The sequence below is a fragment of the Herpailurus yagouaroundi genome, unplaced genomic scaffold, assembly GCF_014898765.1.
Source record: "Herpailurus yagouaroundi ecotype Mexico unplaced genomic scaffold, PumYag 139, whole genome shotgun sequence".
Classification (NCBI taxonomy): Eukaryota; Metazoa; Chordata; class Mammalia; order Carnivora; family Felidae; genus Herpailurus; species Herpailurus yagouaroundi.
This window is the reverse complement of record NW_024412394.1, coordinates 59367444-59389869: the sequence shown is the minus strand read 5'-3', so window position 1 is coordinate 59389869 and position 22426 is coordinate 59367444. Positions and strand designations below refer to the sequence as shown.

Here is a 22426-nt window from a genome sequence, read left to right as displayed (position 1 = left end):
TTCTTGATTTCAAAACTTACTGTAAAGCAAGTGTAATCAGACTAGTGTAGTAGTGGCCAAAAGATTGAGATGAATGAAATAGAACCATGAGTCCAGAAATAAACCCTTGTATGTATGGCCAATTGACACCAGTGTGCCAAGACAGTAAGATGGGGAAAAAATGGTCTTTTCAATAAATGCTACTGAGATAATTGTATATATACAAAAAAAAAAAAAAAGGAATAAAGTTGGACTCCTTCCTTACACCACACACAAAAATTAACTCTAAACTGATCATAGACCTCAATGTAAAAGCTAAAACTGTAATACTCTTAAAAGAAAACATAAGTGTAAATTTTCCTCACCTTGGGTTAGGTGATGGCTTTTTAGGTAAAAGACGAGAAGTACAAAAAACAAAAGGAAAAAGTGGACAAATTGGACTTTCTCAATAAAGCTCTTGTGCGGCAAATGATACCATCAAGAAAGTGAAAAGATAACCCATTAAATGAAAGTATTTGCAAATCATCTGTCAGATAAAGCACTCCCATCAAGAATATATAAGAACTTTTTATCTCAGTAATAGATAGGTGGCTCATTAAAAAGTGGGCAAATGATCTGAATAGACATTTCACCAAAGAAGATATACAAATGGCCAATAAACACATAAAAGATGCTCAATATCATTAGTTTTTAGGAAAATACAAATCAAAATCACAATGAGATATCACTTCATACTCACAAGGGTGGTTATAATAAAAAAGACAATAGTAAATGTTGGTGAGGATATGGAGAATTTATAATGTTCATACACTGCTAGTGGAAATATAAAATGGTGTGGCCACTTTGGAAAAACAGTTCGGATGTTCCACAAAATGTTAAGCAGAATTACCATGTAACACACCACAGTTTCCCACCTAGGTATATGCCCCAAGGGACTGAAAAGCTTCCAGACAAAAACCTGTACACAAATGTTCATAGCAGCATTATTCATAAGAGCCAAAAAGTGGAAACAAGTAAACCTCCATTAACCAATGAATAGATAAGATATAATATATCCATAGAATGGATAACAGTTGATTCCCAAGGGAGCTCTACTACTCACTGGTTTCTCCCCCCTCTTTTGTTTTGGATTTTTCTCAGTAATTCTCTTGATATTGTTTCCTGTAAATTTTAAAATAACTTTTTTAGCTTAAGAAAACAATGCACTCCTGAACATGTATAGGTTATCCATAGTCTGGGGAGAAGAAACTTCTTTATTCGGTTCCATCCTCCTCAAATTACTATCTTATTTCCTTTCTCCCATTCACTGACAAAATGAAAAACTAAAATCTCAACCTGCTATTTCAATTTCTTTTCCATTCATTCATTCTTAACTTCCTATAATCTGTATTACTATTGTTTAAAATTTTCAGAGGCACCCACAGGCCCTAATTACTCAATGCTGTGATATTTTTGATATCTTTGATATTTTTACAGCATTTGACAACATTGCTTACTTCTTAATAGTCTATTTTTATTTTTTTTTTTAACGTTTATTTATTTTTTGGGGACAGAGAGAGACAGAGCGTGAACGGGGGAGGGGCAGAGAGAGAGGGAGACACAGAATCAGAAACAGGGTCCAGGCTCTGAGCCATCAGCCCAGAGCCCGACGCGGGGCTCGAACTCACGGACCGCGAGATCGTGACCTGGCTGAAGTCGGACGCTTAACCGACTGCGCCACCCAGGCGCCCCTATAGTCTATTTTTAAAAATGCACCTTCCTATCTCATCCAGTTCTTTTTCTTACTGTTTGACATTAGCTCCTTTTCCTGTGCCTACCTCTAGCTATTCTCCAAACCACGTGTGTGAGAGATAAAATAGCCCTCCTTAATGTCAACCATAAATTGTATATCAAAGTATACTTGTTTCTTTAACATTTACAGTTTGCATAGAAATAAAAAAGAAGCTACAGTGACAGAATATTTTCAATATTTTCTTCTTTTAATCTATAATCATTGGTAACAAGAGTTACCCTTTTAAAAAGAATTTAACATCTTTGAGGTATAATTAACATAATAGTTCAGGTGTACAACATAATGATTCATTATATGTATATAATATGAAATGATCGCCACAATATATAGTTACAAAATCTATCACCATATATAGTTAAAAAAAATTTTTTTCTTGTGACAAAGACTTTTAAGATCTACTTTTAGCAACTTTCAAATATTTAATAGTGTTTTTACTAGAGTCGCCATACTGGATGTTGCATCCCCATAACCAGCTCCTTCCTGTCTGGGTTCTCATCACCCCATTCCTAAACAGTCTCCTAAGTGATCTTCCTACTTTAATTTCTCTCTCTTTAATGTACCCAACTCATCGCTGCCAGCTTATCTGTTTTAAAGCACCATTTCTGCCCTTAAAAATCTAAACTTATGTACATAATAAAGCATTGTTTCCTTAACCTGGCTGTCGAGGCCTTCTTTTTACCAACACCTTCCATTAGACTATCACAGATCCACCTCCCCCTTTCTCCTGATGAACCTTCTTACTTTCACCTCTAAACATGCTGGGTATGTACCCAATTTCACACCTTTGCTTATGATTCTCACCTGGACAATGTGTCTAACATCCATCCATCCATCCATCTTGGTTCAGCTCCCTCTTAAAACATTCCCTAATTCAGAATTAGTAGTTATTACTATATTTTCTTAACTTCATGACACAATGTTTGTTTCATTCATTTGTTGATCACTCCTGTATTGTGATTATTTCTTTTACATTGGCCTAATTTGATATTTTACTTGTATATTTGTTATAACATTTTGTATATATATTGCTTAACTCCTGGAAGAGGAATATTCAGTAGACATTAAATAGAAGTGTTTTAATGTTTCTACTTTGGGTTATATTTTTCAGTTTTTTTCATTTGTTTGTTTTATGTCTGATATAATCTCATAGCCTATAGAAAGGCAAATTATAAAGAAAGTCACTCCAATAAGTATGTGAAGTTTTAAAGGCAGAAGCAAGGTAATAAAGGGTTTGGTTTTTTTTTGCTCTTAAAGATAGATTGCAAAGTGTGACATTTAACCGTACACAGTGATTACATTTTGCTTCTAATCTCAGTTATTCTCTTTCAGGATTCAAACATGATAGCCTCACGATTTTTAGTTTTTAAAAGAAAAATATCTAAACATTGTTAAGCTATAAGACATTTTTATTACATCCTCAAAAACTGACGAATTTTTTTCAAGTTTCATAAAAGAGCAATTTTTTAAGGACTTAGCTATAAATCCTGGGAAATAGAAGTTTCTGATGGAATTCTTACCACTGAAATTATTTTAAGTACAACAAAGTTACTGGTACCCACTATTGAAAGATCCCTTAAAAGCCAGCTGTCAACCAGGTGGTCATTCTTACAAAGAAAAGAATAAGGTATTGTTTCTTGTTCATATTTATTTTTGACAAGTGATTCTGTGCTTGTCTTAATTGGTTAAATGCCAAACATAGGTCCATAAGTTTAAGACATTGATACAAATCAGGCACACACACTCACATAAGCCCTGCAAGGAAACATATGTAGTTCTATGAGTAATTACAATTATATCCATCAATATTTATATTTTGCTGTCTGCATACAATAAAATTATTTGATACTTCATCTTAGTGAAGCAAATTGTGTACATATTGGATAAATATATTATTATTGCTTAATTAACTAGATCTTAATTTTATCATTTTCCAATAACTTTTTTATAACCAAGCCATTTTTTTTTTTACTTTTTTCTTTAGCTGGAATATTAGTAAGTTAATTCCTAGTATACATTTTACTGAATTTTGAGGTCACTGTAAGTTCCATATAAATCTAGTTTATAGTAGTCTTTTAGAGATTTATGTAATATAGTAGTAAATGATTTATTCAGTTTGAATAATTTTAATAAAAATAAAAATCACAAGTATTAGAAACTATATATTTGACTTTTAAAAACAAGTTATGCTTAGTTTTTTAGTGTATTAATGATTGAATAATCGGTAATTTGATATAATAAAGATAAAAATATGAAGCATACTTTCTTATCCCTTAATATATCTGAACCTGGCTTGGTAAATGCTAGATTATTTTTCAAATATTGTTATAAAATACATAATATACAATTAATTAATACTTCAGAAAGGCATAGAAATTAAAATGGTTTCCTATCTGGGAAATTTACTGAAATGCTTTTTCTACAGCTTCAGTGGCCAAAAGACAGCACTGGAATGTGAGAAACTAATTTTGGTTTGTTTTAACGCCTCAGAATGTTACAAATTAATCAAGTGCTACTTAAAGTCTAGAACTCATTAACTTTATAAGTTTTACTTTTCCCATGACAGAGATTAAGTTATAGCATAAAGCTTCTTTAGTCTTTCACATCGATCAGCTTGCCATCCCCACTGTACAAGGGCCCTCTTATCTGCTATTTAGTGAGTTCAGTATGTAGGCAGCGATGTGTGCAGTGACATAAAAAGACTAGTTTACTGTTAGGCAACGCTTATATGAGACCAAACATGAACCCATCCTGGCTGTTTCTTCTGCAATTTGCTTAGGTAAAGCAGAAGAAAAAAAATCTATAAACATACACATGCACACATACACAGGCAACATCCACGTATTCACATACTCACTAAAGAAAAAGCCAAAGTAGATTGTAATAAGCCTCTTATTTTAACAAATCTAAAAGGTAAGCTGTACAATGTATTTAAGGGCCACAAGGATACATAAGCCTTATACATTGAGTAAAGCTACCAGAGCCTTAACTAAACCCAAGTACCGACGAGTAACTGGAAGACATTTCTCAGCAGTATAGATATGCCAGCTTGTTCTTAGAAGAACAAACAAGTAAGTTAGTGATAAGATGGTATAAACAAAGCATTGTGTAAGAGTGTATATCCCCTATAAACTTAAATCAGTGTAAATATACAAGCAAAATGTAGTAGCTTTACGTACATGTTTTTTTGTTTGTATGTGTGCGTGTGTGTTTTGCTTTTTGTTTGTTTGTTTTTTTACTCTACATGGAGTAGCTGAGTTTATGGCATTTGTAGAACAGATTGAGATTTGAGGTGAAAAGGGAAACAAAATGAAAACTATTGAGTGAACAGCAGGGTCCATTTGATGTGATTATGAAAGATGTTTCTTTATTCTGTTTTTTTCTTTTGCAATCTAAAAACAGTAGCAGGGGGTTGCAAGCAGAGTTCATCATAGGTTGTCAATCACTGTCATTTAACATTTGCAGGGGAAGATGTCTTTATTCAAGGACAGCTGGGCAAATCAGAGACATAGATTTGCAGTTAGTAGCCTGTCCAGCCTACACTAAATAAACAAGGACAGGGCAGACAAACCAGCCTCACACATAAAAATATAATGGACTCCACTGACCTCGCTGCCCTCCATTCAGCTTCAATCCCAGTTGCATAAAAGCTTCACTGCCCACTTTCAATTTCCTTTAATTACCTACATGATGTAGATAAGAAAATGAACCTCACTTATAGTCAGTGATCACACACAGGAAATTAACTAGACAAGTTGTTTAAAATTAGAGAAGTAATTTGGAGGTAAATAGAGTGTCCTACTAGGAAAAAGTGGCTAGAAAAGGTTTTTGTTTGCTTGTTTGTTTTTAAGCAGGGACTTTGATTATTTTACTAGCTCTCTCTGCTGATCCTGAGATTGCTGCTTTTCTAATCAATCTAAACTAAGTAAGAAATCTCCTTTGTAAGTATTCTGAAACATCCAAAATAAAATAACCGAAGGAGAGAAGAGCTAATAAGTAAAGTGGTGAAACAAACATGCCACATTCTAAAGAGCTTAGAAAAATTGTGCACTAGAATTCCAGGAATAACTGATCATGGTTTTCACGGGAGGATCTAGCAGAGCAAGTGGGGATTAAATAGCAGTTGTCTTCAGCCAGTCTTCATTTCAGATTGCTTCTCAAGTCCATAATCAAACCACACATACACACACAAAATTAAATACCCAGAACGTTTTTTATTTACTCTCATGAATCTAAAATCAGTGTTTCCCATTTTATTCTTGGGATTTATAGCACTCGAATTTTAATTAGAAAATACTGTAGGGTTTCAGAGTAATGTCACTATAATTCTTCTTTGGAAAAGTTGCGTCAGGTGTGTAATATACATCTTTTTCCCCGTCTTTCCACAATACTTTGAGGTAGTTCACTGAGGTGTACTGAAAAGAGCATATTTCCTTATCACACACTGATGTGCTTTTGTGAACATTTAATTAATATGGATTTAAAAGAAAACTAATTGGAGATTGGAGATTAAAGCCTGCAATATCAAATCTGTGGTTCAAGAGGATACAATTCCTGAATACTTTATCTTTAATTTGTCTCTTGTATTATGAGAACATTGTCTTTCAAAGAACCAATGTTTTCTGTAATACAGTTACATAAAAATTATATGATTTCTTGTATAAAAGGAATGTGCAACTACTAGTAAAGCATCAGTAAAAAAAATAATCTTGTTTCTTTGAGTCATATTTAAGAATCATGATATTTTTATTTTATTTTATTTTTACTAATGTTTATTTATTTTTGAGACAGAGAGAGACAGAGCATGAACGGGGGAGGGTCAGAGAGAGAGGAAGACACAGAATCCGAAACAGACTCCAGGCTCCTAGCTGTCAGCACGGAGCCCGATGAGGGGCTCGAACTCACAGACTATGAGATCATGACCTGAGCCGAAGTCGGACGCTCAACCGACTGAGCCACTCAGGCGCCCCAGAATCATGATATTTTTAAAAGCAAGTCAATTAAATGTCATTTTAGTTAGTGAAGTACATTTACATAATTGTAAACAAAGATTTACAACTGAAAACTGTAGAACACTAAAACTCAAATAATTGAATCTTGAACTTCAGCTTACATCTTGCATGGTATCAGATGGGGGGATCATTATTATAATAATAATTCCTAACATTTATAGCAAGTCTTACAGTTTTTAAGTGTTTCGTAAATGCTATCACACTGAATCTTCACACCAAATCCCAATTTAAGGTAAGGAATTTGGAGTTTAGGGAAGCTTAGTTACTCTGAGATGGTCGCATAGCTTGTAAATGCAGAGCTGAAAATCCACCTGTTGTATCAATTCCCAGATCCAGTGTTCTCCCTAGCACCTCACACCATCCCATACTACCCTCATCACCTACAGCATTTGTAAGGGGATTAATTACTTACTACATTCTTTGGGCTCTCCTTTAATTCAAACACTGGAAGCATAAAAGGAGAAGATCCTCAAAGGAAGTAATAACTTTTGATGAGAACTCAGTTAATTATGGATAATTTTTAACTACAGAAACTATTATTGGTTTGATATTAATATGTATAAATCAAGTATCAATTCCTTTGACGATCTCAAAAATATTGCATGTGTCAAATTTAATAATGAAAAATACATTACTTATCAAAAGTGTATATTAAATATAAAATCTGTGTAAGCATTCTAAATTGTATTTTCATCTAATAAGAGTAAATGTCCCTTTTTGTAATTCAAATTTGAACCTTAAGTTAATCACTCCTACCTTCTTTATCTAAAAAACATGATTTCTTTTTTTTTTTTACTTTCAGTCCAGTCTTAAACTACTCAAAGACACCTTACCTGACTCACTGTTATTTAAACCTCTCCTTTCTTATCCTTACTTGTCCACTTTCATTTTATGTTATTTGTGGTCAATGTTGATTAAGGTCTCTCTCCTCCCACTGGACTGTCAACCTTTGTGAGGGTAGGGATCATGTCTCTGGTTTTGTTCACCATTGTATACCCAACTATACTGTGTGCTGAGTAAAAATTGGGTAAACAAATGACTCAGCACACTAAGATGTCCATTGTGGTTATTAAAATAATTTTAGTTTTTATTAAAGTTTATAGTTTTTTGCAGAGAAATTAATCCTTAGTTTAGAAGATTGCTTTATGCATTGAGAAAAGGCATCACTGAATTAATTTTTTTTTAGTAAGGTCACTGTCTTTGGGTAATCTACAGTAAAGATCTCCTAGTCCCCTTATTAGACTTAGAAGGATCTATCTCGTACACAACATTTTTTCCAACCTAAAATGTACTCAGCTGTTAGCAGACTCATGTGATACTGATACTGCTGGCAGTGAGCAAATTCCCAATCCTGGTGAAGCAGGGGATTACAGCAATAAATCGGGTAATTCAAGCAGAATTGGCATGGTTTAGAGAACAGTGGAATCACATCGTACATGGAGTTTAGAGTCTAAAGTAGGCAAATACAACAAAAAGCACTGGTGATCAAATTTACTCCAAAGCACAATAAGCATGATTGTGAGTAGTCAGTCCTGTTCAGATATACTGCTTCTCAGTGAGGACAGCGGCACTATTTTTTCCTTTAGTATTAGGGAAGATCATTGTTTCTTTAACACCAAATGAAAGAGTTGGCTTGCATTAGAAGTCATGCTTTATGAAGATGTGTATCATGTGCATCTTTGGATGCTAGAATCACACAACACAGAAAGATGTTCACACTTTCAGAGGTATTTGGAAACTAAGACTGGGAAATACTCAGTTTATATTGCTGTCAATCAGTCAGTCCCTCTGTCTCTCCTTCCCTCCCTCTGTAGGTGGGGAGGGAAGAAGGTGGGTAATGTATGTAATCATATTATACAAGATTGTACTGGGGAAGTGGATTACTTAGATAATACTATGAATTAGTACTTTTAGCCAAAATCTTACTATCCATATAATTTTTCTTCAATTGGACTTTTCATATCATTTGTAAGCCTAGTCCTGTTTTCAACATACCCAAAACCGGGAGAGCCAATTCAATTTGCAGTATGAAAATAGCTATTTGATTTTCTTCTGATAAAAGATCAGAAGTTATGTTTAATGAACAGTAGAAAGAAATCTAAATATGAATAAAATGTTAGACCATGAAACAGGTTTAAGGCTGATTTCTTCTCCCTCCACCTCCACCCAACTATCTGTATTATTGCCCTCTCTTTAAGTGCTTGACAGCAAGCTTCTGCTCACTAAGCGTTCCCAACTTCTCTGCTATTAATAGCATCATCATTCTCTTCATCCCTGAGGCTTAAACCTCAGACCCCTCCTTATCTGTTTTTATGGATCTGCTCATATTATTTTCTCTGCATGGAATGCAAGGAATCTCTCTCCCTCCGTCCTCTTCTACAAATTGTTATAAGCCTAGAACAAACACTGTCTCTTTTGGGAAACTTTCCAACACACCCAGTTCACTCCAGTGCTCTTCTCTGAACAACGGTGTTTTATTCTACACTTAAAATAATTATTTACATAAATTTTCCCCCAATATCATTTTAATTTCCTTGAAGGAAAAGGTCATGTTTTAGATTTCTGAACCATCTTCTTTCTTATCTGCTGTTCATTTCTTTTTAAATTCACTTGGAAAGTCTGTAATAGGTGGATAGTTACTGACAGGGATTTGGATGGAACCCAGATATTATGTTGAGATGGGTCAGCCATCAGGTGATGATGCTTCAGTACTAAAATTCACCTGAAATCAAAAATAATTGTCATGTATAACTGGTCCTTCTTCAGCAAATGACTTCAGACAATAGTCAGGAAAGAGCTGACATGACATGAAAGGAAAACCAACATGACAGGGGCAAAAAATTGTTAATTGTTAATATGCCAACATATGCTTCTTTACACAAAGCAATCCAAAAGAATGAAGATAGTGTTGAAAATAAGTGTAGAGTAGCTGTGATATTTTTGACTAATGCAAAACAAAATAAGATGAAACATGATTTTAAAATATCTAGTTCATAACAGAATGTTTCAGATATTCACTTAAAATGTGTTTTAAATCAACTGACATTATTTTTAGACACATTTTTTTAGTCTCTTGGACTCACAATTTTCCCTCCCACTATAGAGCCTTTGTATATACTGTTCCTAGAACACTCCTCACTTCTCTCTTCATCTAGATAATATCTGCTGATCTCTGTATCTTAGCTTATCTGCCTTTTCCTCCACAAAGTCTTTATGACTTTCCTAACTAATTTCTTGGCTAAACGCTCTTATGCTTCCATATATTTCTTGTTCATAACATTTTTCACCTTATCTAATTTGCATTTATTTATGTGATTGGTTGAATAATGTATTCTTTCTCATAAGCAGATCGTCAACAAATATTTGTTTAAATGAATTTATTCCAGTTTTTGAAATAAGAATTTCCCTATTATTATAGTCTGAATTTTTATCATAACTATATAACTATATTTTTAGTAGTCTCATATATATTCTTAGGATACAGTAAAGGCACAGGTTTCTGAAATTGTAAGTCACGCAAATATAGATGAAGACATGTTATACATGGAGAGTAGAATATTCTAATTATTTCATACTACTGAATTCCAAATAAGAAAATCTTAAGGAGTTCCATCACACAGTTTTATTTCCTAGGCAAGAATTCTATGCCTATCAAATGCAAATCAAAAGTTATGTCAGACCCCTCCATGAACTTTAACTCTCTCCCCTGTCACTCTGACCCCATCCATAGACAACTACCCATCTGCTTTCTGTCTCTGTGGATTAGTTTACAAATTCTAGAGTATGTACTCTGTTTTTGGTCTGGCTTCTTTCACCATAATTATTGAGATTCATCCGTGTTATGTTGAGTATCAGTAGTTCATTCTTTTTATTACTGCTTAGAATTCCATTGTATGGATATAATGCAATTTGTTTTTACCTTCATCTGTTGATGGACATTTAGGGTTTTTTTTTTCTAATTTTTTGGTTTAAAAGTAAAGCTATTATCAACCATTGTGTATGATCTTTGTGTGGACATATGTCTCTTTTCTCTTAGGTAAATCACTAGGAATGAAATAGCTGAATCACATGGTAGTTATATGTTTTAAATTTTAAGAAAATGTAAAACTGTTTTCCTAAACAAATATAACATTTTAAATTCCTGCCAGTTATATAGGAAAAGTTCCAGTTTTTCTACATTCTTGCCAGTATTTGGTATATCAGTCATTTAAATTTTAGTCATTCTAATTTTTATTTTCCTAGTAACTAATGAGATTGCATATCTTCACATAAAATATCTGTTAAAATCTTTGCCTATTTTACACTGGGATGTTTGTATTCCCACTGTGAATTTTGAAAATGTATATATTCTGGATACAAGTCCTATATTAGATATATGCTTTGTAATTATTTTCAGTCTGAGTCCAGAATTTTAATTCTCAGAATTTTTTTATTTTGATGAAGCTCAATTTATCAATTTTTTTATTGATAAAATTTTAAGTTATCCTATCCAAGAAATCTTTTCCTAACCCTAGGTAGGGTTTTTCTTCTGGAAGTTTTATAGTTTTAGATCTTATATTTAGGCCTATCATATATTTTCAGTAAATTTTGAGTGCAAGGTTACAATTGAATTATTTCATTTTGCTTTATTTTGGGTGGGTTTTTTTTGTTTTTTGTTTTTTGTTTTTTGTTTGTTGCACGTAGATACCCAATTATTCTACTATCATCTCTTGAAAAGACTATTTCTCCACTGTTGCACCTTTCAACCTTTGTCAAAAATTGTTGTCTAAATGTGTATAGGTTAATTATTTCTGGACTCTGTTCTAGTCCAATACAACACTTTTGATTAGATAAGCTTTATAATAAGTCTTGCAGTCAGGTATTGATAACTCTTCAACTTTGTTTCTTTTCAGAGTTCTTCCAGCTATTCTGGCTCCTTTTCATTTCTATGTGAATTTTAAAACCAGTTTGTCAATTTCTATTTAAGGGGAAAAAAGCCTGCTGTGGTTTTGATCGAAATTATATTAAATCTATAGATCAATTTTAAGAGAATTAAAGTATATCTCTCCATTTAGTTATGTTCTGTAATTTTTTTAGCAGTGTTTTGTAGTTTTCAGGTTTTGGGTTTTTTTTTTTTTCAAATTTACCTCTAGGTATTTCATATATATTATGCTATCATTTTTTTTTTCATTTCTGATTCTTGGTTGCTGATATACAGGAATATAACTATACAATTAATTTTTGTACATTAATCTTATATCCTGCAACCTTGCAAAACTCACTTATTCTAGTAGTTTATTTTCTGGATCATATTAGATTTTCTACCTGGTTAATCATATTATCTACAAATGAAGACAGTTTTACTTCTTTCTTTTCATTGGGTTTCTTTTATTTCTTGCCTGATTGCACTGACTGGAACTTCTGGTGCAATGTTGAATAGAAATACTTAGAGCAAACACCCTTGTATTATTCCTGATCTTAGAGGGGAAGCATTCAGTCAGATACTGGTAAATATATTAGTTGTAGGTTTCTCAGAGATGCCATTTACTAGGTTGAAAAGGTTCTCTTCTTTTTTTAATTTGCTGAGAGTCTTAGTTAGGAATGCATGTTACATTTTGTCAGATGTTTTTTCTGCATCAATTGAGGTGATTGTGTTGTTTTTGTTTATTAATAAAGTGAATTATATTAATTGATTTTTGAATATTAAAACAATCTTACATTCAGTCACTTACTGTGCTCACATAGTTAGATGTTCTGTTGTTGGGAACACATACACTAAAAATTTTTATGTCTTCCAGGAGAATTGACTTCTTTATCATTATGTAATTCCCTTCTTTATCTTACTGATAACTTTCCTTGGTTTGGTAACTTTTCCTTGGTCATTCTGTCTGAAATTAATATAGCTACTCTTGCTTTCTTTTGATTAGTGTTAGCATGGTATATTTTTCTCCATCCACTTACTTATATATGTGTCTTCATATTTAAAGTTTCTTATAGACAACATACAGTTGATTTGTATTTTTTATCCACTCTGACAGTCTGTCTTTTAGTCATCTAGATATTGGCATTCAAAGTGATTATTGATACAGTTGGATTCATAGCTACATTTGTTAATGTTTCCTGTTTGTGGCCCTTATTCTTTGTTCCCATTTTTGTCTTCCACTCTTTTTCTGCTTTTTGTGGTTTTAATTGAGAATTTATATGATTTCATTTTCTCCTTTCTTTGCATATCAGTTATACTTTTTTTTTTATTTTTTCGGTGATTGCCCAAGTTTACAATATGCATTTAGTCCTACTCCCATTTCACTTTCTGTTAACATCATACTATTTCACAGGTAGTGCCAGTACTTTATAACAGCAAAATAATACTAGTTCCACCCTCTTGTTTCTTATATCATTGTTGTTATTTTACTTTATATATAAGCATACATATATATATATATATACATGCATACACACACAAGCATATATATACATATATAAGCATATATATATATATATATATATATATATGATATGTACATAAACATACCTAATCAAATACATGGTTGCTATTATCTTGAACAAATTATTATCAGGTCAGTTAACAATAATAATAAAAGCTTTACTTTATCTTCACTTATTCCTTCTTTCATGCCCTCCTTTCTTTATGTAGAAGCAAGTTTCTGACCTATATTGTTTTCCTTCTCCCTAAAGAACATCTCATAATGTTTCATGTAAGGGATTTTTACTGGCAACAAATTAACTTGATTTTTGTTTGAGAAAGTCTTTATTTCTCTTTTACTTTTGAAGGATAATTTTAAATGGTGCATTCTAAGTTGGTAGGGTTTTTTCTTTCAACACTTGAAATACTTCATTCCATTCTCTTCTTGCTTGCATGGTTTTTGAGATGTCAGATACAGTTCTTAGCCTTGTTCCTCAATAAGTTGTGTTTTTCCTCTGGCTTCTTTGAGGACTTTATCTGTAATCAGAGTTTGAAGATGATATGCCGAGGTGTAGATTTTTTTTGAAATTTATTCTGCTTGGTGTTCTCTGAACTTTCTGGATCTGTAGTTTGGTGTCTGAAATTAATTTGGGGGAAATTCTCAGTCATTATTATTTCAAATATTTCTTCTGTTTCTTTTCTGGTATTCCCATTATGCTTATGGTATACCTTCTGTAATTGTTCATAGTCCTTGGATATTCTGTTCTGGTTTTTCCAGTCTGCTTTTTGAAGTTTTTGAAGATTCCATTGATATGTCCTCGAGCTCAGAAGTTCTTTTCTTAGCCATGACCTATCTACTAATAAGCCTGTCAAAGGCATTCTTCTTGTCTGTTACAGTATTTTTTGTCTTTAGAGTTTCTTTTTGGTTCTTTCTTAGGATTTTCATCTCCTTTTTCATTGCCCATCTGTTCTTATGTGCCGTCTACTTTATCCATTAGAGCCCTTAACATACATTAGTTGATTAGCAACTGATTACAGTTGTTCTAAATTCCCAGTCTGGTTATTCCCACATCTCTGCCAAGTCTAGTTCTGATGCTGGCTCTTTCTGTTCAAATTGGTTAGGTTTTTTGGTTTTTGGTTTTGTGAGGGTTTTTTGGTTTTTTGTTGTTTTGTTATTTTGTTGTTGTTTTGTTGCTTTTTGATATACCTTGTGATTTTTTTCTTGATACCCAGACATAATGTACTCTGTAAAAAAATCTGCTATAAATAGGACTTTAGTAATATGCTGGTGAGTTGAACTCACATAGAACTATAGTTCTATGATTATGTCTTAGTCTTTTAGAGAGCCTATTCCTCTAGACTGTGACTTCACAAGTGTTTCTCAGTTTTTCTTCCCTCTTAGGTGGGACAGGATGGCTAGAGTGGACTGAAGTTGGGTACTTCCCTTACAGGTCAATTAAGCTCTAATAGTACCCTAGCAGGTTAGGCTCTGGTTAACTAGTTTCTACTGAGAACAAGCCTTTTTTTTTTTTTTTAATTTTTTTTTAATGTTTATTTATTTTTGAGACAGAGAGAGACAGAGCATGAACGGGGGAGGGGCAGAGAGAGAGGGAGACACAGAATCCGAAACAGGCTCCAGGCTCTGAGCAGTCAGCACAGAGCCCGACGCGGGGCTCGAACTCACATACCATGAGATCGTGACCTGAGCCGAAGTCGGACGCTTAACCGACTGAGCCACCCAGGCGCCCCTGAGAACAAGCCTTTTTAAGGAGAACAGAGTTCTTGGGGCACCTGAGTGGCTCAGTCAGTTAGGCTTTCAGCTTGCACTCAGGTCATGATCTCTCAGCTCTATGAGTTTGAGCCCTACATCAGGCTCTCTGCTGTCAGCGTGGAGCCCACTTCGGGTCCTCCGTCTCCTCCCTGCCCTTCCCACATGCACACAATTTCTCTTTCTCTCTCTCAAAAATAAATGAACACTTAAAAATTTTAAAAAAGAAGAAAAACAGAGTTATCTGGCATAGTTCAAACTGGTTCCTTTCTCCTCCCCCTGCTGGAAACTCAAGTGGATTTTTCTCTCATCTATACCATGGGTATCTGGTCAAGCTCCTGGAGGTAAATGTCACAATATTTCTGAGGACCCCAATAAGACTAGATCCTCCTAGAGTTTTTAGCTCTGAGTTGTCCACACTGATCCTCCAATAATTCATCAATTACAGCTCAGGTTTTCTTACTTCACCACTGGTGAGTCTATGTTTCTGTTAGCCATGACTCCCTGAATTTTCCTGTGTCTCCAGTTTTGGGGGCAACAATTCGTCCCATGTCCTCCCCTCTCTTATAGATCCAAGAAAAGCCGTTGATCTTTCAATCTGTTCAACTTTTTACTTGTTCTTAGGACAAAATGGTGGCTTTTAAGCTCCTTACATGTGAAACTGGAAACTTAATTTCAAATCATTTTATTTTAGTCTAATTTATTATCTTTTAAGAATTTTATTATTTTTTTATATAATTTATTGTCAAATTGGTTTCCATACAACACCCAGTGCTCATCCCAACAGGTGCCCTCCTCAATGCCCATCATTCACTTTCCCCTCTCCCCCACCACCCATCAGCCCTCAGTTTGTTCTCAGTATTTAAGACCCTCTTATGGTTTGCTTCCTTCCCTCTCTGTAACTTTTTTTTTTCTTTTTCCCCCTTGCCCTCCCCCCCCCCCCCCAGGCTTCTGTTAAGTTTCTCAGGATCCACATATGAGTGAAAACATATGGTATCTGTCTTTCTCTGCCTGACTTATTTCACTTAGCATAACACTCTCCTTTTCCATCCACGTTACTACAAAAGGCCAGATTTCATTCTTTCTCCTTGCCATGTAGTATTCCATTGTGTATATAAACCACAATTTCTTCATTCATCAGTTGATGGACATTTAGGTTCTTTCCATAATTTGGCTATTGTTGAAAGTGCTGCTATAAACATTGGGGTACAAGTGCCCCTATGCATCAGCACTCCTGTATCCCTTGGATAAATTCCTAGCAGTGCTATTGCCAGGTCATAGGGTAGATCTATTTTTAATTTTTTGAGGAACCTCCACACTATTTTCCAGAGCGGCTGCACCAATTTGCATTCCCACCAACAGTGCAAGAGGGTTCCCGTTTCTCCACATCCTTGCCAACATCTATAGTCTCCTGATGTGTCCATTTTAGCCACTCTGACTGGTGTGAGGTGATATCTGAGTGTGGTTTTGATTTGTATTTCCCTGATGAGGAGTGATGTTGAGCATCTTTTCATGTGCCTGTTGGCCATCTGGATCTCTTCTTTAGAGAAGTGTCTATTCATGTTTTCTGCCCATTTCTTCACTGGATTACTTGTTTTTTGGGTGTGGAGTTTGGTGAGTTCTTTATAGATTTTCGATACTAGCCCTTTATCCAATATGTCATTTGCAAATATCTTTTCCCATTCTGCCAGTTGCCTTTTAGTTTTGTTGATTGTTTCCTAATCTAATTTATTATAATAAATGTAAGTTGATGATTCTGCTCTTCATCCTTTTCTTACCTAACCAATCTTACCCCATTCCCCTTTTCCCAGCCCTGACTTATTTCTTCCATTCATCCTATAGATCTTAACTTAAATGTCATTGCTTCCAAGAGACTTTCCCTGACTCTCTAAGATAATCAGATCCCCAAGCAATGTCCCTTCAGCACTCTGTACTTACCATATCATAACATTCATTATACTTTGTAGAACTTGTTTTTTTTTTCCCTGAGGAACTCTCAGCTTCTGGTTTACTCCTGTGGCCCCAGTGTCGAGCATAGTTTGTGATGCCCAGCAGGTCTTTTTGTTGATTGCATAAATATGAAGACCTTTCATGCATTTCAGATATATTGTACATTACTAACTTGTGCCTACCTGTTAATAATGGTATTAAACAAAGCAAAATTCTAAGGGGCATGATTGGTTACCTTATCATATTTCTAAACCATGTTTTAAATGTCAATAGTTAAGCTAAGAAGTACATTAATTTATTATACTTCTGGTTCAACACATTTCTCTCTCTCTCTCATATATGTATATGTATATGTATATGTATATGTACATGTATATACATATACATGTACATATACACGTATATGTATGTATTTTTTTTTCCAGGATGCAGAAGAATACACAGATTTGCCAGTAAGACACAATGAAGATCATATGAATAGCGAACTGGCAAAATGTCTTCCCTTTGAATCAAATCCTCATTCATATGATAGCCCTCACACCAAAGCACATCTCCTACTACAGGCACATCTCAGCAGAACCATGCTGCCCTGCCCAGATTATGACACTGATACCAAAACAGTCTTGGACCAAGCACTCAGAGTATGTCAGGTATGAGAGTCTAATACCTATATTTTCTCCCATCATTTGTTTTTTTTTTCCTGTTTTTTTTCCTATTTTAGGGTAAAATATACTTGCATTTAAAATATTTTATCATAGCTTTGTTGAGAAAAACCAGGTAAATCAAGAATTTTCAAAGGAAAAAGCAAGTGTAAATGCAAAAAGATGACAATTTCAGTCATCTGTTGGATGAAATTGAAAGTTGGACTAGTGCTTGCTTCAGCAGCACACATACTAAAATTGGAACAACACAGAGAAGATCAGCATGGCCCCTGCGCAAAGGATGACATTCAAATTCGTGAAGCGTTCCACACTGGGGAAAAAAAAAGAAAGTAAAAACTAAATGCCAGGTACTTTTCTCGGTACTGAATGAACAAGCAGAAGACTACCTGCTATTATGGGCTTTCACTTGAGGTGGAAAAGACAATTAAAAATATAAGTCAAGAGGTGCTAACTGCTATTTTTTTTTAAAAGTAATGAAATATAATAAGGAAAATATAGACAAAGATGGAAGGTTCCATTTTGCACTTTCTTGCTTACAAGGTGACATTAAAGAAAGAATTAAAAGCAGACAGTGAGCCATAGGAGGATTTGAGGGGTATATTCCAAAAACTATAAAAAGCTAGTGCCAACTCTCTCATGTAAGAACTTGGTATAGTCAAACAAAAGTCACAGAGACCATTGTAAAAAAGGTGAAAAGGGGCACCAGAAATAAAGTCAAAACACAGTAGATGTGGACATTATAGAGAAAATGGGGGTAGGTCAAGGCAGGGAGTGTGTAAACCATTAAGAAGTTTGGACTTTCTTGGGGCACCTGGGTGGCTCAGTCGGTTAAGCGTCCGACTTCAACTCAGGTCACAATCTCGTGGTCTGTGAGTTCGAGCCCCGCGTTGGGCTCTGGGCTGATGGCTCAGAGCCTAGAGCCTGCTTCCGATTCTGTGTCTCCCTCTCTCTCTGCCCCTCCCCCATTCATGCTCTGTCTCTCTCTCTCTGTCTCAAAAATAAATAAACGTTAAAAAAAATTAAAAAAAAAAAAAAAGAATTTTGGACTTTCCTCTGAGAGGGAAGCTGCTAGAACAGTGGTTTACTAGTGGTTATGTTAGTTATATCTATGAATACTTACCATAGTAATTAAAACTGAAAATTTTTCAAATATTATGTTATTTAAAAATAACAATAACAACCCCATTATATGTTAACATAAAAATAACATGATTTTTCGGGAAAAGTGTTTTTCAAGACAATAAAGAAAATTAGGGAAATGTGTAATTAATTACATTTTTGCAAATATCTTTAATGTCTAGCTTAATAGAAGTCAGCTAGATTCACATATCTTTTTGTAATCAGTCTATTAAAATATGTTATATGAAAAAAAAAAATTCATGAAATCTATGAAGAAAAAGCCAGCCTCACAGAGATACATAGTTCAAAAAAGGGAAGAGTATTTCTGTAGCCTTTTCAGGTAATTGTGAATATTCTTTTTTGAAAGTACCTGAAAACTTGACCTGTGGTATTTCTTGAAGGTTAGTTGCAGTGCAGATTCTGAAACCCTATCAATGAACTTTTCATACCTTGAATGCTTTAAGGGTAGGCCTGAAATGATGGTGGCTGGACCTGATTGGTGTGTGTGAGATTGGCAAGAATATGTTGGTTCCTGTATTTTTTTTTTCCAGAACTAACAGAATATGCTAATGAATTAGAAAAGGGTTTTTGGGGGGCACCTGGGTGGCTTAGTTGGTTGAGTATCAGACTCTTGATCTCCACTCAGGTCATGATCTCACAGTTCCTGAGTTAGAGCCCCCACTGGGCTGCACACTGAGCATGAAGCCTACTTGAGATTCTTCTCTCTCTCTGCCCCTCTCCGCCACTTGTGCTCTCTCTGTCTCTCACTCTCTGTAAAATAAAATATTTTTTTAGTTAAGAAAATGAAAAGGTTTTTTTTTTCCATAAAATGAGAAGCCAGAAATGATTCCAAGGCTTTTCTCCTGAGCAACTGGAAGCATGAAGCTGCCACTTACTGGGAGTAATTGGAAGAGGAGCAGGGTGGGGGGAGCACTCCTAAGCGATTGAGACTATGAGAGATTTGATTTTCCTCACTATACCTTTTTTGCACATTTCTATAATGAAAAACAATTTTTTTTTAATTTTCAAAAAACTGAAGGTGTTTTTAAGATAGAGTAAATGAGTCTGTGAACATGGAGTTTACTTACAAAATTAAAGACTTGAAATTACTTAAGAATCTTTCCGGTTATGGAATGCTGCAAAATATTACAATTCCATTAGTAAATTCTACATGTATGTAAAATATCTGCATCTGTGTGTGACAACAGGCCTGGAGAGAAGATCTAGAATAGTGTCCACCAAAAGGTTAATAGTAACCATCTCTGTAGCAGGATTGTGGGTGATTTTCAATTTCTTCTTTATGCTTTTCTAAACTATTTGAATGTTTTAAATTTAGCTTCTAACATTGTTATTATCAGAAAAAAATTATATTATTTAAAAGAATAGGAATATTTCATTAAATAGAGTAAGCACAAACTTTCAGGAAGTAGGGAACTAAAGGTATAACTTACACACAAAATTTTTTTATATCCTTTTATAACCACCACATGGTTTACCTCTCTGATTTGCCACTCGATTTGTCATACTTTATTTAAGTTTATTTACTGGGGCGCCTGGGTGGCGCAGTCGGTTAAGCGTCCGACTTCAGCCAGGTCACGATCTCGCGGTCCGTGAGTTCGAGCCCCGCATCAGGCTCTGGGCTGATGGCTCAAGCCTGGAGCCTGTTTCCGATTCTGTGTCTCCCTCTCTCTCTGCCCCTCCCCCGTTCATGCTCTGTCTCTCTCTGTCCCAAAAATAAATAAACGTTGAAAAAAAAAAAAAGTTTAAAAGTTTATTTACTTATTTTTAGAGACACAGAGAGAGAGAGAGTGCACGCAAGTGGGAAAGGGACAGAGAGGGAGAGGAAGAGAGAGAGAATCCCAAGAAGGTTCTGCACTGTCAGCACAGAGCCTGACACAGGGCTCGAACCACAAACCACGAGATCATGACCTGAGTGGAAGTCAAGAGTCAAACACTTAACTGACTGAGCCATGCAAGCACCCCTGTCACACTTTATAAACAAAGTTAAAGTTTCTAAACTTTAGATACTCATTTGTGAGTGGCCCTGGATACTCATTTGTGTTTCCTGTAACTGGTTTTTCCCCCTTCAAATATTGACCTGTTAATGAATCCAGGGGTTAGCAAGGGTTAGAGAGAAGTTATAAAGAGGAATTAAATTTTGATGCTTGCAAGTATACTTATAGATGTACGTTTTATGTCATGTGTAAAAATTATATGATTATACTAATTTTTTATACTTTCTTTTTCACCACTTAGTCATTATGATCCAAAGACTATATAGTAATAGAAATTAGCAATTTCCAGAGAAGTCTATTTCTAAATTTGCTATAAGGGAAAAGGATTGCATCAGATACTTTTATTCTCTATTAGATATTTTTACATACCATTTCTTGGGATGATATTTATATTTCTTGAATATGTTTGATCCTTGTGAATAGGATCTAAAGAGAAATAGTTTTCTTTTTAATTATAAAAGCAGTACACTTCATTGTAAAAAATTTAGAAAAACAACATTAAAATTAGTCATTCACAGTAAATATTTCTTCATCCTCACAAATATGAGGCTCTTATTGTTAATGGATTTTAAATTTTTTTAATTAAAAACATTTAAATTTTTTTTATTTTGAAACAATTTCAGACTTAGAAAAAATTGATAAATAGTAAAATGAAATTTCTGTGTATCTTTTGCCCAACATCCCCTAATTTAACATCTTGCCTCAGTTCTAATCTAGTCTATTAGCTTGTCTGCAGACCTCATTCAGATTTTGTCTATTTGAATTTTATCTCACTAATGCCCTTTCTCTAGACCAAGATTCAATCTGAGACCCCTCATTGCATTTCATTTTTTTAAGTTTTTATTTTAATTCCAGTTTGTGAACATGAAGTGTTATATTAGTTTTAGATGTACGATACAGTTATTCAACATTCCATATGTCACCTGGTGTTCATCATGCAAGTGCACTTCTTAATCCCGATCACCTATTTCACCCATCCTCCACCCATATACCCTCCCCACCCCCCACTTCCCCGCTGTTAACCATCAGTTTGTTCTCTGTAGTTAAGAATCTGTTTCTTGTTTTGTCTCTTTCTCTCTTTCTCTTTTTCCCCCTTTGGACAATTGTTTCTTAAATTCCACATAAATATGAGTGAAATCATATGGTCTTTGTCTTTCTCTGACTTACTTTGCTTAGCATTATATTCTGTAACTCCATCTATGTCATTACAAATGGCAAGATTTCATTCTTCTTACGGCTAAATAATACTCTGTTCGTGTGTGTGTGTGTGTGTGTGTGTGTGTTTGTGTATGTGTGTGTGTGTGTTCATTCTTTGGGTAAATACTCAATAGTGCAATTGCTAGATCATAGGTTAGTTCTATTTTTAACTTTCTGAGGACCCTCCATACCATTTACCACAGTGGCTACATCAGTTTGCATTCCCACCAACAGTGCTAGAGGGTTTCTTTTTCTCCCCATCCTCACCAACACGTTTCTTGTGTTATGGATTTTAGCCATTCTAACAGGTGTAAGGCGATAACACATTGTAGTTTTAATTTGCACTTCCCTAATGATAAGTGACGATGAGCATCTTTTCATGTGTTTGTTGGCCATCTCTATGTTTTCTTTGGAAAAATGTCTGTTCATGTCTTCTGCACATTTCTAATTGGATTAGTTCTTTTGACGGTATTGATTTGCATAAGTTCTTCATATATTTTGGATACTAGTCCTTTATCAGATATGTCATTTG

The 22426-nt window shown here is 34.5% G+C and overlaps 1 protein-coding gene and 1 non-coding gene across 4 annotated transcripts in view; both read left to right on the top strand.

The window, feature by feature from the left end:
* ASCC3 (activating signal cointegrator 1 complex subunit 3) overlaps window positions 1-22426 on the top strand; it is a 369269-nt gene that overhangs the window by 317366 nt on the left and 29477 nt on the right. For all 3 annotated transcript variants that reach the window (XM_040474260.1, XM_040474261.1, XM_040474259.1), the window contains exon 37: window positions 17327-17551. In XM_040474260.1, coding sequence (XP_040330194.1) covers window positions 17327-17551 — 225 coding nt within the window. The remainder of the gene's footprint in view (window positions 1-17326; window positions 17552-22426) is intronic.
* LOC121030168 (U6 spliceosomal RNA) lies at window positions 17771-17878 on the top strand. Its single transcript, XR_005790098.1, has one exon. It is a non-coding gene; the product is annotated as a U6 spliceosomal RNA (small nuclear RNA).